Consider the following 20,846-nt stretch of genomic DNA (forward strand, 5'->3'; position numbering starts at 1 on the left):
CTTTTCTTCTAGCCCAAAATGGAATTATGTGTGATGTACATTTTTTTCACTTTATTGCAGTGAAAATTGAGATACCGTAAGGGGAAAAAGGAATACGAGCTGAGCTGAAAGCTGGAACAAAAATCTCAATGTGTTATAGGATTGGACTGAAGATTCCTGTGCAGGAATATGAATCTGTTCAGCATTACAGGGGGCGGCACACAGCCTGTAATCTGCTCAGAAGCTTCACATGAAAGAGGATTTGTATCTTGCTTTGTCTTTCACCAAACTCAGAGTGTTGCTCTACAAAGCAATGTTCTCTCCTTGTCCTTGAAATACCTCAAGTACAAATCTAATCAAACGTTTACAGCCAGAGGAAAAGAAAGAGAAAGACAAAATGTGTGTGTGAGTGTTTGGTGAGCTGCGTACCTGAAAGCCGTGCTTGCCCCTCCACCATGTGGTGTCTTCTTTAGGGGGCATGTCAATCACTGACACAATGTCGCCAACCTGCAGAGAGCAAGAGAGGGAGGAATGATCAGAGGTGTCTGATGTCCCTTTACCTCTGGTCGATAGAAAACCAGGCTCTAAATTTCAAATTGCAAGTGCATCATTTTGTTCAGGATTGTTCTGAGCAAAGTGATTTATCCAGAGCTAATGTCTAGAGAGAGAGAGAAACAACAAGAGATAGGTAGATAGGTGGATGGATGGACGGACGGCCAGACAGACAGACAGACAGACAGAGAGAGTGTTGTGTCACCTCGAAGGACAGCTCGTCTGAGGCCTGGGCTATGTAGCGCTTGATGACGTGGGCAGCAGCAATAGCTGGCACGTTGATGGACGACTCTTCATGGACCAACAGATGATTTCCCTTATTGTCAACCTAAAACACAGGGACAACACTTACACTTCTGTTCAACAGTGGCAGTCATCTACTAACAAATGACTATGGTAAAACACGGTAAAATTCAAAGTCCTTGTTTTACCTTTGAAGGAATCTTTCTATCATTGTTTGTAAACTTTCCTTTATTTATTGATGACATTTTGCAACTTATTGTGATTGTTTTTTTTAGATATTTCCCTTTGCTGCATGAGCTAACTCAACAGTGTTTGTGACTAAAACGTCCCAGAAAGTGAGACAGCAACCTCTGTATGGCTGTCATATTGTGTTGAAATAATGTTATTGTGCAGTTTTGTAACTGGAAAATAATACGACAATGCTTTTCCTGATTCACATTGTCCAACAGAATTCATGAATTTCCTGAATGACTATTTCATTTGTAGGTCAGACCATACAAAGGCAGAGGTAATATTAATTAACTAATCTAAAGCAAAACTTTCTTGGACACACCAAGCTGATGGTGAATAACTGTCGCCCTAATTTTAGCCGTTTGTGTCGACTTTGACTGTTTTTGAATTGGCATCCGAGCCATAGTCGGAGCCCGTGGGTGAGAGGAATCCCTCTGATTGGCAGTTCAGTCAGTGCATGAGAAGAGACATGGATGTCAGGTAAGTAAAGAAATGGCTAAAGTCAAGAGGCTGTAAGATGGAAAACTAACATGTCTTATCAGGTAAGGGCAAGTGTCCACATGAGTGCCAGTGCCTTTTTCTTAATTGTTCCCATTGAGGAGAGAGCTGCCTCCAGTGTCTTCCGTCAGAATGCTTCACTTCTTTTGTGGCTGTTCTGAGCTCTTCAAGTTGAAAACCTCTGAACTTTTGCAAAAAGCGCTAGTGTCATCAATGTCACTCCTTTTCAGACCCTAAGATCATTTTTACCATTGAGCTCTTTAGCAGAAATGGTTCACATGTTCATTTGTTGTTGTTCGCTTGCACACGGTAAATATAATTTTTTCTTTCAATATCAGGTTGTGTCATTAATGAGCAAACTGGCTAACTAGCATCTTAAGTCGCCCTTTTGAATGATGAATACAGACTACCACCAGAGTTATGTCCTCTCACGCAGGCAAAGACTGTACATGCTCTTTGTCTGTCAGATGTAGTCTTTGTGGTGTGGTCAAGCGCCACTTCTTGGGCGAGACACAGGCCACGCCACAGTCGGCCTTCATCGCCACTTTTTCGCAACAGTGGGCTTGGTGTGTCCCTGCCTTTAAAGACTTAGGACAGTGCAGTCTCACCTCCATCCACGTGAGGGCGGGCCCACAGTTGATCTTGTTGTCAGCGATGGCTGAGAGCCGGGAGAGGTATGCCAACAACATCTGTGAAACTGACTGACATGGCAGAAAACACACAGGCAAGTTAGAGTCATACAAGTAGTACCAGTCATTCATTACCGCAATAATCCACTGCTAACACACATGTGAATATTAAACAATGGGTGTTAACAAGTACTATTCAAAGTCATCAGCTCCTTGTGTAATGTGTTTCCTGAGTGACACGCGCACCAATTACACAGATGAAGAGTGTGGAGTGGTGTTAAACCACTTGAAATGACTTTTGCAGCTATGACGCCATATTACAAGGGGAACTTTTTTATAGTTTCTGCTGCACATTTGATTTTAAGATGACACTTAACATGAATGAGTGGACTGCAAGTTGAGGCTTTAGTAGCTGAACGCCTCTCATATAAATCTGCAGTTACCGCGCACACACACACACACACACACACACACACACACACACACACACACACACACACACACACACACACACACACACACACACACACACACACACACACACACACACACACACACACACACACACACACACACACACACACACACACACACACACACACACACACACACACACACACACACACACACACACACACACACACACACACACACACACAATCAAAGCCCAGGAACAGGTTTCATGTAGACAACTGATACCTTTAAAATATATATGCAGTGAATAGAGAATTAATAATGCCACTATATGTATTTAAAGTTGTACTCTGTACGATTTTTAGGCTGTGGAGAAGTTATGCTGCGTTCACTTGTAATTGGAAATCGGGAACCTCAGCTTCTGAGTCAGGCTTGTAAGAGCAGAAATGTAATAGGCATATGTGTGTGTGTGTGTGTGTGTGTGTGTGTGTGTGTGTGTGTGTGTGTGTGTGTGTGTGTGTGTGTGTGTATTTAAGAGGGGAACATATAGGGGACGGACTGGAAGTAGAGAGGTGAAAGTGTTTCAATAAAGTTTACACAAGGGCAAAAAATGTAAAATTTAAAAAAATGTCAACATACATAGGGGCCGTGAACGTGACAAGATGGAGGCTCTGAAAGAACAGGCTCACCTGCAGTTACTTCTTACTACCAAAGATGCTGCTAGAAACAGCGTATTTCAATTCTTATGGATTATGACTTTAAACCGTTTACTTGTGGCCAGGATTTATTTCAAGTTAAAGTCTGAGGGAAAGGAAAAGAAAATCGCTCCATAAATGCTTCATATTGGGTTATTTTACTTCTAGCCCTGAAAGCTTCAGTTTGTAGTTAAACATAAACTCTGTTTGTGTGTGTGTGTGTGTGTGTGTGTGTGTGTGTGTGTGTGTGTGTGTGTGTGTGTGTGTGTTAGGGCTTACCTCTGACTGGTCAGTCAGACTGTCCAATCGAGGCAGCTCAGGCAGCTGTGAGAAGCGTCGGTCATAGATGCAGAGGTGCAGGTGCTTGTCCAGGACACGGAAATCTTCATAGCTGCGCTTCACAATCCAACTTCGCCCCTACAGGAGAACAACAGAAATACACCAGTGTAACCAGCAAGGCTCAAGTTGATAGTTTTCACACATATTGTCACACAGCGTAGGCACTAAGTTCACCGAAATAGCAACGTTTGGGTCAGCTGCAACAACCACACTCAAAAGTAATAATTCATGAAAAAACTCCCTTAAATTAAACATAAAACTACAACCATAGAAAATACTGGACACACACTTCCAAAGAAGTAATACACAATCCCTGTATAACCCCAACAGGCACCTTACAGTTTGAAGTAACAATAACTGAAACAGTAACTAAAACAATCGAAGAAAGAAAGTGGAGTTGCGGAGAGAAAGACATAATTAAGGACCATGCCCATTACCCACGCTTCAAATTCTGTGTACTGTAAATTGCCTTCAAGTGTTCTTCTAAAGAACAGATTCATGTTTAAGCTTAATGAATGTCTTTTCCTAACCTCCAGGCAGTAATTGCTCTCCATTCATTTCCGTACAATGTGATAATCACCCAGCTGAATCTGCGTAGGATTGTTTTGAAGAATGTTCTAGGTTGGTGTGTTCAGGTGCCGGAGGAAGCATCCAACATTTCTTAGGTATCTTGAGTCACGCTGCACAACAGCAACTCTTTAAAAACAAGAAGCTATCACATATACACGATGCTTTACACAACATTTGTGTTTGCTTATAGTCTGCCTTTTGGCTCCGACTTTTTCATTTTCCTGCTTGGAAAATGTGAAAAGTGAATGATCAATCTGAAAATATAGCATGCTTTGAAAATGCAGTACATGCAATGCAGTAGTGTAAATTACTGGACAACTTTATATCACAGCAACTAGGCGATTTATAGTAAAACATCCAAACCACTGTAAATCCCCGAGCTATGCCTGGTTTACAAAGCCTCCTTGTCTCAATTGTCTCATTAATGTTGAGTCGGCATAGCCTGACTTCCAGTGTGGATGCTTCAAGTGTTTCTTTATCTGCCATGCTTTCAGGGGGTAACATGTTTTAAGAAGTCAACTAGTTGAGGAGGGATAAATAAAAAGGAAGAAATGCATGCGGCCCAGGCCCGTTTGTACTCACACTACCTGGGCCTCGGCGAATGCTTCTTGCTGCCTTTACGTCATCACGCCGTAACACGTCACAGGCATTGATGGACGTCATCGCGATGCGCCGCTTTGTTTACAAAAGTGCGTGGCCTTTTGGCCACATAATGGAAAGCAGCGCAGAAAACATGGTAACGTTTTTGGCTTTGTGGTTTTTTGGACTCATTGTGAATATTTTCATCCGACCATATCTGCAGTAAACACTCCGCATCACACCAACGTAACCCTTTCGTGTTTTAAATGTCCGCGCATGGTCTGTCCTTCTTTTTTCTATGTCCGATCAGGCGCACATAAAATGACGTCAGAACTGCCGTAGGCCTCGGGCTCGTGCTTGTACACGTGCGCATGCTTGTGCATGTGCAAACGTGCTTTACAAAAGTCCACCTCTCCGAAACAGGCCGTGGACGGCGAGCGTACTGCCCACGAAGCGATAGTTGCACTCACACTGGTCAAACGAACTAGACTTTAGCTGTGAAACGGTACGGATGGACAGTGTGAGTGCGCCCTTACATGCTTCCCATTGCTCAGGTGATACAAAGCCATGATGATCTCTTCCATTGCTATGCGGAAGACACACAGTTATACAGTAAGTCCTCTGCAATCCAACAATTCAACAACAGTGTCATTTCTTTCATGCCTTAAAGTCATAATCTGTAGGATTTGAGATACCTTGTTTCTAGCGGCCTCTTTTGTGGTAAGATGTAATTTCAGGCGAGCCTGATCTTTCAGAGCTCTCATTATTGACACACATACACACCTCTGCCCTTACTACAAGCCTGACTCAGAAGTTCCCAATTTCAGATAATGAAACACAGCATAATCAACAAGCTCCACCTGCAGACCAACCCTCAGCTTCACTGACATGGCGGAGTATTTACATTTAGAGAGGTAATGTCCCCACAGACGCACAGATTGGAATACACAGCAAAGAGGCAACACGTGCTTTCATTAGTGGGTCACATGATCAGTGACCATTGTTTTAAGGCTGTGAAGGTTCTCATTTGTCCAGGTCATCGTTATCCTCAAAGCAATTTCAGTCAAAAGCAACTGAACTTGGTTACCATGTCCAGTTGCTTTTGACTGAAATTGCTTTGAGGGTGACCACTGTTTTACAATTAACTAGATGGAGGTTACAACTACAGGTTATAACTTTAAAAGTGGCTATAATCAATATATGTTTATAAACAAAGGATCACATGGCAACTTGTAGAGTAGTGACAATTATCCCCCAACTGTGTAGCTTCCCTCTACTCTAAAGAACATTTTAGTGTCTTTCAACTCATTGTTTTGGTTTTATAGCCTGCGACTTTACTGCTTTAGTTCACTTTTACTGCTCTCATCTGCATCTTTTTCAGCCACAGTAGGAAGCTGTTTTCAGCGAAAAAACTATATAAGCACCACCTGCTTAGCAAACAGCAGTGAGACAGTGTAAGACTAGCTGGTGAACATGAATATTTAGCAGCTAAGAGACTTATTTTCCTCAGGAGTTGGTGCAGTGCTAAAAAGAACGTGTTGGACTTAAATTCATCAGGTGCACATTAATGATAATGACGCTCTGGAAGTTATAATCCAAAAAAGGTGACAATAGGTCAGTGTTGTGTTTGCAGCTAGTTTTCGCTGCCCTTCAATAGCCAAACAGTAATTGCAGGTTTAATGTTTAGAAATGCTACAAGTCTTAAATTCATAAAATGCCATGAATCGGAAGCCAAAGTAATTGAACCGGAATTCTATTAGCCAATTCAAAAGCAAGCTAGGCTGCATATATATACTATTGGCCTGCCAATGGCGTTCATTTAGTTGCTGATCTTTGTTTGAGAACCCAGTTAAGGACATTTTCCTTGGAAACATGTAATACATCTCTTCAGAAAGGTGCCATACAAATAAAGTAGATATTACTATCATTATAAGAATGACCTTGTACTTTAACATGTGACCTGCTGTTAGTGTATATCATAATATCGGGTGTAGCCTCTGAACAAACCAAAGCAGGCTTCTTGGGTTGTCTGGTGTGGTCAGAACTCGAGGTCAAACACTGAAACCAATTATTGTTGCCAGTGGTTGAACTTTGTGGATAACATTACAAGAAGAGCCATGAACCTCCGTATTTGCATGAAGACAAGCTAACTTAAAGCTTTATCGACACGGCTGTGACTCTTGTGTTTTCCTTTTTCTCTGGGATTGTCTCCTCTGTTTTTGTCCCCACAGACACTCTTCTTTTCATGCCTCCGATACAGTGGCATGGTCTCAAAAAATAAAAAAGTCATCAAGTCTTCCATGGTTTTGTAAACTTTGATATTGGAAATGTCTTCACAAACAAAGAATATCAACGGCTTACTCAGCCTTTCCAAGTCAAATGCACTGATTAAATGCCAACAGTACAAGTGCAAACTGAAAGAATTTAGCCCACAAAGAATCCACCATATTAAATACAACTTTTCTTTTCTTTCTTTGTTGTTCCTTTTTCATCCAGTAAGATGGGGCTCCAAACCTCAAACCCACTGAGAGAGACTTGTGGTGAAAAAGTCTTTGGCTTTGATTTGGCCTAGAAAGACGTGTGTGTACAGAGGCCAGGGCTTGTGCGACTGGGACTGCAGCGCACCACTGATTCAAGCGTAATTTTAAAAGTGTTGGCTGGTAGAGACGTGCTGGGAGGGCTCGGGGAACTCTGTCCTGCCCCACTTTCAGACTGTGCTTCTAGTTAACCACCTTTCTGGCTCTGTGGAAGTGAACCGATCTCACTGTGCTGTGCTACTTTCTCTGAGCGCAGAGTTTCCCCCGCCTCTTCAAATAGAACCGGTGTAGATTTAGCAGTTTTCCGATGGCTGCGAGAAGTTGGAATTTCCAAGTACACAGCCACATTCTTGTGTGGCAATGCCAAGGTCATGCAAATGGAATATTATCTGTAGAGGGAAATGCATGAAACCAGAATATAAAATATCACTGGAGGCGGCTGGGGAAAAGCTTCTGAGCAGCTGTTGTGCATGTGTGTCTACTTTAAGGCTATGCCCAATTTGGGGTAAATCTAATTTCTTGCAAAACTGTATGATGTAATCATAAATCATTTTGCTGTTACTTTGCTCTGTCATTCCTCCTTAAAAGGAATTCTAAAGATCACCAACTAAAAAGCCAACAGTGGCAATGACACTAAGCAGGGTATGTACAGCTAGCTGTAAGAAGAGCAGCGCGGACACAGCAGTGCCCTATGATGACGCTACATAAGGCCTCTGTCTACTAATGGATAATAGAAAAGGATACTTGGTGGATTCTGTCACCACTGACTGCTGCATTGAATGATTGGGTTTTTCAATAATGAGGCAGGCACATCTAAACAGAAAACTCTGCAGTATATCCCCCTGGAGACCTACATGAGCCATTTAATAAATAAAAAAAATGTGCAGAGACGTGTAAAGCATGGTTATAATAGTATTCATTTCATTTCAGTTTGAGTTCATTTTCAGAGTGCATGTGCTGGTTTTAGTTGAGTTTCAGTTTTTCAGAAAGGATTAGTTTTCTTTTAAAAATATATGTTGCAGTCAAAATTATCGATACTTTGATTTTCCCTTGCATGTGTTTAAACGATACAATATCCACATTCCATCGTAATGAAGTACCTGAGTACCCAAGCTATAAAAGAAGCAGATCTACAATCAGATTTTAAACCCCAGGGAAGAAAATCAACTGTGTTGCTTTGGGTCCTCCCAGCAAGAAATAAATAATCCTATTTTGTGTGCCTGGGACTTCTTTTCTTTTAGCTGTGGTATCAGAAGAGGGATCAATTATATTGTTTATACTATTTAAAAACATAATATTGCATCGAAGTTCAGCATTCTGTTATTGTGATAACATTAAGATGCTATCACAGTGAAGGGCAGTAACTTGCCGCCTCAAGTCATTTCAGTGCGGGCAGGCAGCAGGGTTATGAAGCGGTCGCTGCCTCCGTGAACATGCACAGATTTTGCTCTAGCGCCCAGAGTTCACAGTGCTGATATTCGGACGGTTTTAAAATGCTCTGCTTTTTTGGGAAACGCTCTTGAGGCGGTGTGTCAACAGCTTTAGTACGTTTTTAAATTTTTGTGATTCAATGTCACAAGAGTAGATGGAAATTCATGCTGACTCCTTTTTTGTGTGAACTGAAATAATTTCCTTTCAGTTTTATCAGTTTTTAAGCCAGGCGATATGGTGTCAGTTTAGTTTTAGGGTTTTCCTAAAGGATGTAGTTTTTATTTAACGTTTCGTTCACTACAACATTTTTCACAGCTTATTTTCCTTTTAGTTGAATATAAATACCCTGGTATACAGTACATTGTAAAAGCTCAGGGTTTAAAGCCCTTTCTATCAGACATTCTTCCGAATCTCTCACCCATCCTGGCATTCATCCACAGCTCTTTTCAATTCAGTTCCAAATTCCCACATAACTGGAATTGTCAGGTGCTTCAGAAATGCCTGAATTTGAGCCAGCAGTCTGCTTACAGCGAGCCCTGCACTGGATCTGCGAACGGGTTGTACTGAACCTTCATTTGTGGTTTGGAAATCATTTCTGACAAGTTTTTAGGAAGAAGGTTGGAAGCATGAATACATTTTTACAAATGTCGGTTTGTATGTGTGTTTGCAGATGAGGTGAAGTCTGTGAGGAAGTTTGTGCAAACTTCATTTAAGTGTATGAATGCTTTGGGAAGTTAGGTATGTACAGTATCTGTTTTTCTGTACGACTGCGCCATCAGACCCAGTGGAGTCTTACCTGGCAGTAAATATGAACTAGGTACACCAGCTCCTTCGACTCGTAGCCGTTCCGCGTCACTTCACACTGTTCATCCCCGAGGGACAACTGAAAGACAGAGAAAGAGAGCATCGGTCATTTCAGGAAAAGAGGTAGAGTCAGATAGTGGTGATTAACTTCAACATCTCACAAACTCTTTGACAGGTCCGTTATTACAATCTTACAAACATCTGCACAAAACTTCAATTCAAATTCTGTTCCTGGCATGCAGGGAAACGTGACTAAAAAGAGGCAAGACACAACCAGATTTATTTCATTTCATTTCATGGCACAGCTAGGACTGTTTTCCGCTGTACTTTTAATGATTTTAAATAAATATTAGAGGATGTCAAACAGTGTAGCAAGGGAATTTTATTAACTCTGAAGCTACTTTCAAGGCAATATTAGGATTATTAGGTTTCACTTCAGGTCCCCAAGTTATTACTCAAAGGAAAAATCTCTAAGAGGACTGTGAGAATGAAAAGCTCCTTATAATCACAGTACGGAAAAATAGGGAGCAACCCAAATCAGTGAAATGAGGACACATTCAAACTTGAATTTCACAAGTTTTTGAAAATATAAATTGATATTGACTAAGCTGATTATACTCATGAGTTCCAAGTGGAACAGTGCTGACTGCCCACATATTGATGAAATGTAGATGAGTAACAAGCATGATGCTGGGAGTGCTGGCACAGCTAGCATATGCTTAGTAGTCAGCACGAAAAACAGAATTATTAGACAGCTGTGTGAAGGAAGAGCTTCATCTGTACAAGCTGACTATTTTGTTTTAAGAAGTGGATCTCAGTTAGGGGTTGTCAAAATCAGTTGAGATCTCTCATCTGCTTAAAGACAGTGTCTGTGTCTTAAATGATGAAACCGAACAGGACCCAAGAGATATTCTTCTTAGCAACAGAACAGGTCATTTCCAACTGTACCACTAGATAGTAGTGATAAACACACTAACGTATGTAACCAATAAAGAATGATTAAAGCTGCCATATGATATTGTATTAATCATGAATCACTAAGGTTTTATTTTAAGTTTATTATCGTAACAGAAAGAGCAGAAAAGAGAGAAGAGGCAGCAACAAGTCGAACCAGCTTGGTTTGTTTATAATCCGATTTCTCTTGTACAAGGAGATAAACACGGTAAAACAGAGTTATATAGAGGGTTTATATAAACACCTGCGTATTGATTATTTGGAACGATTTGATGTTTAAGTTGATTATGTTGTGATAACATGATAAAGTTTACTCAAGGAGACTGGAAAATCTCTGATAAAAATATGCAGAAGTGAATCAGCTCGAAGGACCTCCGAGCAAAGACGTGACTGCTCATCTGTGCGGACCATGACCATTGGTAATTTTTGCATTTTGAAACGGGATGGCTTTTGAAGGGACTTTAGTTAAAAGATTCTGGAATTATTAGAAGATCGCTAATAAGGGAGGATTATTCATTTCCAAACAGTTGTGGATTACAATTGCGACTAACTGAGTTTCCTTGTTTGCCCTGCCAGCGAGAACTGTGGACATTGTGAAAGACTTTGTGGATTTTGGATAAGATTTTTATTTTTCACTGGTTTTCTACAATTTTCATCAGTTTGGCAGCATAGGGGGCATAGCTGCGCCTGGCTATTTCCCCCCTCCTTCTCTTCCCCCATGAAAGGATTTATGGACTGGTCACCTCAGCTCAGTAGATTGGGTTTGATAGATTTTATTTTAAAATTCTAATAATCAAATTGGAAATCTTTTTTAATAATCTTATATGAATGATATACATTTTGAGCAGTTTGCTTATCTTGCTAAATTTACAATAACCTGCATTTAAAGATTAACATTGTTTACATCGAATCAATTACTTCTTAAGGACTTTGGTCTTAAAGGAACAGTGTGCTAACATACTACAAAGTGATTCTTAAAGGTTATCCTAGCCCCAGAGATTAATAGACCCTTGTCAGTATTTATCCAAGTTACTAAAACCCATCCTAGCAACTACACCAAGTGCACTGATCAATAAGAGCGGAGCCACTGAAAACGGGCGTGGCCGGTGTGGGTGCCTTGTTCAGGGCTATTCAACCAGGTGCCATACCGGAGTAAGCAGGGTAGACGTCTATGTGAGGGTAGTTAGATGCTAGGCGTGTCTCCTCGCCACCCGCTTAATCAGTCCATCAGTTATTCTTTAACTGCTTAACACCAGTAAGGCCTCCGAGGACTCTAACCCTTTAAACGGAGAGCGGGATCGTGACCACCTGTACAGGGGTAAATACGCGGGATCTAACACGTGGCGCCCAACGTGGGGCACGACGAAGAACTTGTTTAGCTGAAACAGAACCCCAGCAGAGTGACCAGCCGCTGTTTGTGTGAAACGACCTGAGGAGAAGGTGTAAGGAAAGCCTCGCATCTAACAGGGTGCACCACAATTCAAACCTTCACTCTTACCAAAGAACTGTTGAAATGTGTCTTATTTATTATTATTATTAAAGGTTGAATATGTGGAATCTTTATTAAAAGCTATATTTAAAAAAATACTAATAACATATTTCGAGGGGTACAGAATGAAAGTATTGCTTTTCCATAAAAAAATAGATTTAGTCGAAATTTACATTTTAAACATTTTGGACTGAGATAAAGGAGTTCAACGGCATTAAAACGCACGCCCAAATGTCTACATTTCTCCTTCGTTAACATCACTTTCATCTTTACTTCCAGTCTCCTGTCTCCTCGCTTAGAACACTCAGCAACAAACCTGGCAACCCGACTGCTGGAATTATTTTTTGTTGTTGGGACTACGATCTTGAGACACTAGATGGTGCTGTTCTGCACATTCTCCATATTCAACCTTCAACTTTATACAAACCCAACATCATATATCAGAATTCAATAAAACTACACCTGGATAACGCTATAACATTTCAGTTTGTTAATCTGAACGTTTTATTTCAATTTGTATATGATACCTGATTTACAATTCATTAACTCACAGTGCAGTTCAGTAGTCCATAGCTGTCATTTCATGCTCACAACCCAAAGACCAACACAAACATGACTGAGATAACGATATAGATTAACTGTATTAAATGTGTTCCCTTCTAATGTTACATTAATGAATTATCTTTTCCTTTAATCTGAGAAGCTTCCTTGGAACACGGAAGCATGGTTACTGCAAAATCTGAGAGCCAGTGAACTTGGAGACTGGGGAAGAGTTTGAGAGATCTGATCTGATGTCTGACACTGGAATATTTATTGACACTTTATCGAGCAGATTTAGGTTGAAGCAGTACAAGTCAACCACAGCACAGCATCGTGTAGCGCCAACACAACCCTGGAGGTTCCTGCCTTCTTGAAGGAGGACATAAACTCATGCTGGACACACAAGTGGTTGCTGTGCTTCTCTGGGATTCTCTCCCTCAACCGGTCAGAGCAGATGGCTGCCCACCCCAGAGCCTGGTCTGTCTGAGGTTCCTGCCTAAGGAGGGTTTTCATCACTACTGTTACCAAGTCGCTGTAGTGGATGTTGTCAACACAACTTGCTGTTTCCTCATGGGGGAAATGTTGGGTCTCTGTAAATAAAAGAATGTCGTCTAGAACGCATCTATATGGAAAGTGTCCTGTTGTGATTTGATGCTAGAAATAAAATTGTATTGAATTTATTTTTCTTCAGTCCTTTTAATAATATTATCTTATTAGGCATTGTTCTAATTCTTTGGACTCTTTCATTCTCTGAGGACCCGCCTGATCAACATCACACTGCCTGTGTTTGATTGAAACCAGGTACATTAGAGAAAACACACAATAGACTGAGCCTTCAAGATACAAATCTCCCCCTTCCATGTTTTTCTAAGCATGGGGAGTCCCTTGTTTTGTCTTACACCACTAATGGTAACTGTCATCAGCTAAGGCCATTCTTTTAAATCTTAAAAAGGTGTATAGTAAATTGAATAAAGTCAGATAATCCAAAATATTCCTCATGTCCTAATATCATTGGGCCCCAGGTGGTACACCTGAGCTGCTATATTATACCATATTATATATTTCTAAATCTGGAAGACCTAGTCCCTAACAACACCAGTATCTGATCTAGTCTGTTCTGTTGACAAGATCTATTTGATTCTAGTGTGAATTATCTTCTCAGCAACTCTTAACCACAAAGGCCTTTTCCACAACACAAACTTAATGACCCGTGAGTCAAAGTGCATCCGTTGTCACAGTTTTGAAAAAGCAAGGCAGATCACAGAAGCATCCCATACAGGATCTTAATGCTTTTTGCCTCCCAGAGCAGCCCTCAGTGAAATGAGTAGAGTTCTATCTAGTGAGCTTATAACACCAGAAGACAGTATGAAGAGATCATATCAACTAGCCAGGTGGGGTCAGGTATTTGCACATATGAAAGTAGTTCCTTACTTCCATTATCATCTTAACACTGTAAAGATTATTCAGTGCCAGTGAAACTGGGCCAGGCAGTCCCTGCTGTTCAGGACTAGCTTTTCTGTCTTTCTCTGAACAGGCTGCTCTGTTTCACTGCTCCTTTGGTTTGGAAAAGTACATCTCAGTCACCTCTCTGTCTCTCTCTCACTGTATTGATTATGTTTTTTTCCTGTTCCATTTGCTTCAGTTTACTAGATTAAATCTGCATCTTATTGTTCAGACAAAAGAAACCTTTTCTGCTTTCACAACTGCAAGCATACAAACTGAGACCGGAGGTTTTTATGTGCTCCTAAGGCCCACTAAACGGATATTGTCCAAGCAATGTCATGGTACTAGTGAGGAGAGAAAAACACATGGAAGTGTTTTAGTTCCCGTTAAAGAGGGCTTGATTTTAAGACCGTTGTTAATGGAGAAGCAGCGCTAAATGGAGCCTTCACAGAACAACAATGCCCTTTCCTGTGGCTGTGTCTCTTTTCACAGACACAAACTAGTATGACAGCAAATGACCTAATTACCTCTCTGTTCTTCAGTATCAGCACTGAGAAACCCAGAAAGGTTTTGCACTCGATGCACAAGCAAAAGCCATTTTCTTGACCGAGCAGCCAGCAAAAGCAATTAAAACAAACTTTAGAAGTGAGCCCATAGAGGCAGACATTTCACTGGAAGGGTTTAAACGTTTGGACCTATATTTTATGAAAAGGGACAGCTGCCCAATGACCAGCTGTTACTGAGGAGACAAGAGTAAAAGTTCTAATTTACTGGGATCAGTGCTGTTGCAACAAACTAAGACATAAAACAGACACATCAGAATGTAGCAAAGCTCAAGCCGTAAGACAGGATAAGAGCAGCATTACAAAGACCTGTTTGACATACTCATTATGTGGAATGGTTTTGGAACGAGGGCTTACTCCTCCTTAGCTTTTAAATGTATTCAGCCTCATGTCCTTGCAGACAGGCTGCTGTCAAGTTTAGCATGGAATATTGTTTGTTGGTTAACAGATTTTTATCCACACGAGAGGCGTGTCTATTGTGTTGTTTGGTGCAGACTGAAATACCTCAGCCTTTATTTTAATGAATTGCCATGAAAAATGACTTTAGTGAAACTTTAACTTTTCATCCAGTGCCATCACCAGGTCAATATTGTGATTCCCCAGTTTAGTGATTGATGACCAAATACCTGCACAACCGATGACATTCCTTTGTGTTTAGTGCTAACTAGCAAATGTTTGCATGCTAACACATCAAACTAAGATAGTGAACATGGTTACATTATATCTGTTAAACATGGAGGTAGAATTGTCTTTGTTGTAGTGCTCGCATTAGCATTTAGCTAAAAAAGCCCCACTGTGGCTATGTAGAGTCTCAAAGACTAGCTAGCACGGCTGTAGCCTATGTCTTGTCTCCTCAGGTCTGCATCCTTCTCCTGCTATTATAAGCCATGCACAAGAAAGACTGTCAGAGTAATCATAGAAAGGTATGTTCTTACAGTCGGTGATAGTCAGCCTTTTGCTCGATGAGGCACAGCCCAGTGGTGGAACAATTTGTCAGTTGGTGTAATCAGTCTTTGATATATGCGAACTTGTCTAACACCTAAGAGACCAAACAGCTCACTGACTTTTCTCTGGGTCCTACCTAGGGGTGCACCGTACAGACTTTTTCACTCCTGATTGGATACCTGGGCTTTGGGTATTGCCCGATACAGAGTACCGATCCGATACCAGTGTTATCAATTAATAAGCTGTATGCCTCAATGTGAGGATCATTCTTTTACATCAAGCTCATTGATAAACATTGATCTCATAACTTAGTCAAAAAAAATGTAACAAAGAAATACACAGATTGTACAGAATTGTTACAGTACCAGTATTTAATCCAGCTATTTTTTCGTACTATCATCATCCTGGATAATAAGATTAACGCTAATAATACAATCATGTGCTTTCAATATATGAAAGAGACCAAGAATAGAGCAACATTAGGCTTTAAAATGCTTAGATATGAACAACAATGTAGTTAGTGTCAAAACCATCAGAAAAACTGTGGTAAGAATCAAACTCTGAGCCTTTGAGTTGGGAGCAGGATATGAGATGCCAGTCAACAACACAGAGGTATTTAATCTAAAGGCCCTGAGACCTGACACAACTTCCAGTGAGCAACAAATATCTAAGGATTTCACAGACAAACACTCTTTTAGCTACTCTGTAGTCAGTTCCCCCAGCACTCACACATACAGGACTCCACAATAATCAACCACCAGAGGGTGAGATGCCATCCCTCCATTCAAAATTTAACATAAAAGTCTTTTCTTGGTTGAAAAGCTGTTGTTTAGTATATCAGACACTGATGTGGCAGCACTTCCTCCTCATTAAAGACGTTTTATACCAAAAATGTTTTGTGCCGAAATATTTCAAAGGGAGTTTATTATTGAAAAAAAGTTTGATCTACCTGATAAAATCCACACATGTGCAGCTCCACTCTTGAGGGATTTTGCAGGAAGACACTTGTCATATTGTGAAAATAAAATATGTATAGACATATTTAACCACCAGTCTCAAGTACAACTGTACTGTAATTGACTCCCAGCTGCATAATAACAGCACTGTATATTCTTAAACTATTTTAAAGTCAGTGCTTGCAGAAGTATAACATACTAGATACAAAGAATAGAGCTCGACATGACAGTTTCACTATTTCAGCAAGTGCTTCTGCTTATAGCCAGGAGTTTATCCAAATTACACATTGAGATCCAGTGCCAGATCTTGTGCACTCAAACTGAGCGGCCTGCTAGAAAGGTGGTCTACCATTCTAGGCCTGTTTACTGCAGGGCATGCAACGCACCACATTATAATTTGATTTCCATATAACCTGAACTGCTCTAGCACACATTGTCCCTGTGGTCACAGCAAAGCTCAACGGTAAAGGGGGCTGCAATCTTTCTAGTCCAGGGCAAACTGGATTTTCATAATTACACATACCGGAATATTATCAGGTTGAACAGGTTGTCTTTCACTAAATATAACAGTATATGCTAGAGAATGATCTGTTGTGGGTGTTCAAGTTCAAACTCTGCATTATGAAAACAATGAAAGGGGCAACACAACCAGCCTAGAGAATGATCACTGCAACAACTAGAAAAATCACTGGAATTATACAGTTATAACTTTCCCCCTAGCCTCAAAATGTTAATATAAGATATCAATGGATGGTCTGTGCTTTATTCTTGTTTACATCACAAGAACAGGGTCATTACATTCCCAAAAGCAAGAGAAATCCCATCCATGGTGGTCATTTTTCAAAGAGACACAGAGGAGTTGTACTGTCCTAACGAAAGGCTCCTGCAGAGGAAAAGTATTTCAATCCAACAGCCATATTTTGGACACAAGCAATTTTGATGAGTCCTTCAGGCACACAAGGACAATGGAAAGCATTGCCTTCATAACCGCCGAGCAGCAGCTGAAAAATGGAAGAAGAGAACCAAATGGCACAATCAAAAAGACAGCAAGACACTCTGTACTCACAGTACTGTAAGTCTGGTCGTTACTCCTTCTTTTAGTTCCTACACTTTCCTTCCCTTCATGCCAGGGGCGCAGCTTCACGCTCAGCTTGCCCCTCCTCAACACTCCAACACCTGTCCCCAGTCTCTATTTCTCTGTGCAAGTATGTGTGAGAATGTACATCACTTCTCGCAGAGTCCTGTTTCGCCAGTCCAGAACAAAAGTTCCCCTCAGCGGGACGTAAATGTCAGCTCTCCACTCTTTCACTTACAGTATAAGCTCTCCCACTGTAGGATTCAGCGACATAGGGCAGAAGGGAACAATAGTGGCAACAATAGTGGCAGCAGAAGCAGCGGTGATGGTGGTGGTGGATGAGTAGAGGTGGTTATTTGGTGGATTCCTCAATGGGACAGCTTTCATCTCCTCCATTTTGCCCTCTCTCCCATCCTGATTTTCTCATCTTACTCCCGTTGGCGTCCTTTCTCTGATGGCTTGCACCCAACAGAACTTTAACAGCCAATTGTATTAGCAGCAAGATATAATGGGTGGGAACGACCAGATCCAAAAAAACAAAGAAAGAAAGCTATTTTCTTTCAGTCTTGTTCCAGTCTCGACCTCACGGTCGGCTTTCTCTGTCCCTCCGCCACATGCTATTCTCTCCTTTTTCCCTCCTCTGTCTGACATGCTGGCTCACCCCTCCCCCTTCTCTCCTCCTCTTCCCCCTCTCTTGTTGGTACGTTCCCAGGACAAAGAGCAGGGATGGAAGGAGAGAGGGAGCAAAAAGAAGCAGAGGAGAGGGAAAGGGCAGGGGGTGCACTTGCAGGAGAGCAGTTTTCTTTCCTTCCACATGTGCAGTCCTCTCTCTGCTGTCTCTTTCTTTTGCAAAGGGGCATTTTACTAAAGTGCTCAACTAAAGAAATCTGTAGTTCTTGTAAGTAGACACATCTACTTACAGGACATCTCAGTATTTCCCCTCAAAGCACATTCAATTAAGTATGTCAACAACTGATGCATTGCAAATGCAGCTAAAAACACGGGAAGCTAATTTAACTCGAGGCAACCGAGCTCCGCATTTAAAAATTCACCCCACAATAAATAACCATTGAGTGTGGTAGCTTGCAGTCTACCACACTTGCATAGTAGAAATAGAATCACCATAATGTTAACCTCCCCTCTGCTAAACGACCTGCTCTCAGGTTGCAGCCAAATACCTCAAACAAAAAGAAGGCAAGAAAAGTGTAGGTTGCATCAGCTGTGATGACTTCATATGTGCCATCCACACATGAAATGGATTTAAAAGGTCTATTGCTGGAGAGGAGAACGGAAATCCAAGCAAACAGCCAGCCTCACTGAGGAGGACGTGGGAGCCAAGAGAGGCCACAAGGATACAGGGCTGCATGAGACCTGCAGCACTAAAGAAGTCCCTCCCTGCACTGCTTGGACAATATGCAAAATGTGTTTGTGCTTCTCTGTGCATGAAAAAGAGACCGAAAGAAGAAAAGATCAAACGTCCACATAACTTCGGGTTTGAACTAATTTACTTACTTTTATTGCAGCAACCTTCATTCCTGAAAGGACTGATCAAAAGGTTCCTCTAACCACACCTGCTACCAAACATTTACAGCGGAAGTGTGGCACTGTAGCAATTTGTTGAGAGTCACCACTGAGCTAAAATAGTCCTGGTGTTCCTGAAAAAGCAGATTTCAAGATGAGCTGTGTGAGCTGGGATGTCTGGTTGGACTGGCTGCCGGAGAATCAAATCAGGCTCTACTACAAGTCTGCTTTATGAATATGAAATGATAATCCAATGATGACCCAGTTCATTCAGCTCTCCGCTCTGCTCTGCCCTGCCAGTGACAGTCTGGACTGATTTATCACATATCAGATGTGGGGAGGTCAGATGTTTTCCAGGAAATGTAACCACGGCCAAAGTTTCTCATCAAATGACATTATTGTTTAGTAATAATGCAGCAGCACAGATGAATGACCTTCACTGAACCAACTGCAGGAGGGTTATCCACAGAGATTACTGTAACAATTAATTTCATGACTTTTCTAAAACTTTTAAGGATTTTACTAATTCCATGACTTTTCCAAGCCTGGAAAATGAGATTTTGAAATTCTATGACCTTTTCAGGTTTTCCATGGCCTGTCATATGAAAAAGTATTAGGACTTTGAGTCAACAATATCATCTTGGTGAAGCACTACATACATCAGGTTGAAGCCTCTCGTTAATGTTTCAGTAGGAGAAAAATGCTGTGATTAAAGATAATGTCTAGTCTTCATGTGACACTATTTTCATACTGGTATATCTGTCAGTGTGCTGGGGTTTTAGTGCAGGACTGGCTGTGGTACTTCAGAGCTAAAAGAGGAAGTGTGAAGGAGCTACATCTCAAATCCTTACTAAAGCTATAAGAATGAATCTGGTTAGGGACTGCAGAGCACAATGGGATTTAAACAGAGAGAGAGAGATTGCTGTGGAGCAGGTTCACAAAACAAATCCCATTATGTTTACTGTAGTGAGTACATGCACTCACACACACAAGTTCAGTGATCTAACAAAGGATAACCCTCAGGTGAAAGGGCACTGAGTGGCTCTCAGAATGAATGTCCATGAGTGTAGAGAGCCCATTGTCAATATATGCATCCTACTCATTTAGGCCACTCTGCACACGACTGTTATCTCACCTCGCTGTTAGCTATTGGCTCATTATGAACCACAAACTAATGTGTTCGATAATGTAGCGAAAGGGTACTTTTCACAAACACAGGTCAAGACTTGTGATGTATGAAGCTAAATGGACTCCGTTCAAGGTTCCTCAGCACTCCAGTTCTACAGAATGGCTGGAATGCAGAAAACACCAAAAACCTCTGGATGTCAACAGGACATTGCAATTTTGTCTTTTCTATCCTGACTTCATTTTCAGGAGGCCAGAAAGGGGTAAGACGTTCCAAGCAGTTACTCCCGCAGCCAGCTCAGCAGTTAAAATGTTCCCACGTCCCAGGCATTTCCCCGCTGGAGGGCCCCCAGGTCAGGTAAGAGCGGACGGTTTGTCAAGTGTGAAGTTGGTAAGGGAACTAAATGAGTCTTGTCCAGTTGTACGTGCATAACAAGAGAGAGCACAGTTTGGGCTGGTCATGTTTTTGCTGACTGGCTGAATGTTAGTTTAGTGAAGGAGAACATGAATATCCGTGGTATGTTAACCTGCATACAGCTGTGATGCATTTAACATGTCTGGTACATGAATACATACACAGACAGTTTTCACATACAGTATATTGATCTACACAGTTGCCAGAGCCAGGCAGCTCTTTCCCTGGATAAGTCTGCTGGTGCACAAATAATGACGGATGCGTTAATATGAATCACACTACTTTGCAAGGCAAGAAACCCCTTGCCCAGCAGCTGAGT

The 20,846-nt window shown here is 41.3% G+C and overlaps 1 protein-coding gene across 2 annotated transcripts in view; it reads right to left on the reverse strand.

Moving 5' to 3' along the window:
• Positions 1-20,846, reverse strand: part of arhgap32b (Rho GTPase activating protein 32b) — a 74,057-nt gene that overhangs the window by 35,243 nt on the left and 17,968 nt on the right. For both annotated transcript variants that reach the window (XM_083926913.1, XM_083926912.1), the window contains exons 4-8: positions 9,494-9,580; positions 3,521-3,658; positions 2,112-2,204; positions 737-859; positions 409-486 (exon numbers count right to left, since the gene is read on the reverse strand). In XM_083926913.1, coding sequence (XP_083783039.1) covers positions 409-486; positions 737-859; positions 2,112-2,204; positions 3,521-3,658; positions 9,494-9,580 — 519 coding nt within the window. The remainder of the gene's footprint in view (positions 1-408; positions 487-736; positions 860-2,111; positions 2,205-3,520; positions 3,659-9,493; positions 9,581-20,846) is intronic.

This window comes from Echiichthys vipera (genome assembly GCF_963691815.1).
Source record: "Echiichthys vipera genome assembly, chromosome: 14".
Taxonomy (NCBI): domain Eukaryota; kingdom Metazoa; phylum Chordata; class Actinopteri; order Perciformes; family Trachinidae; genus Echiichthys; species Echiichthys vipera.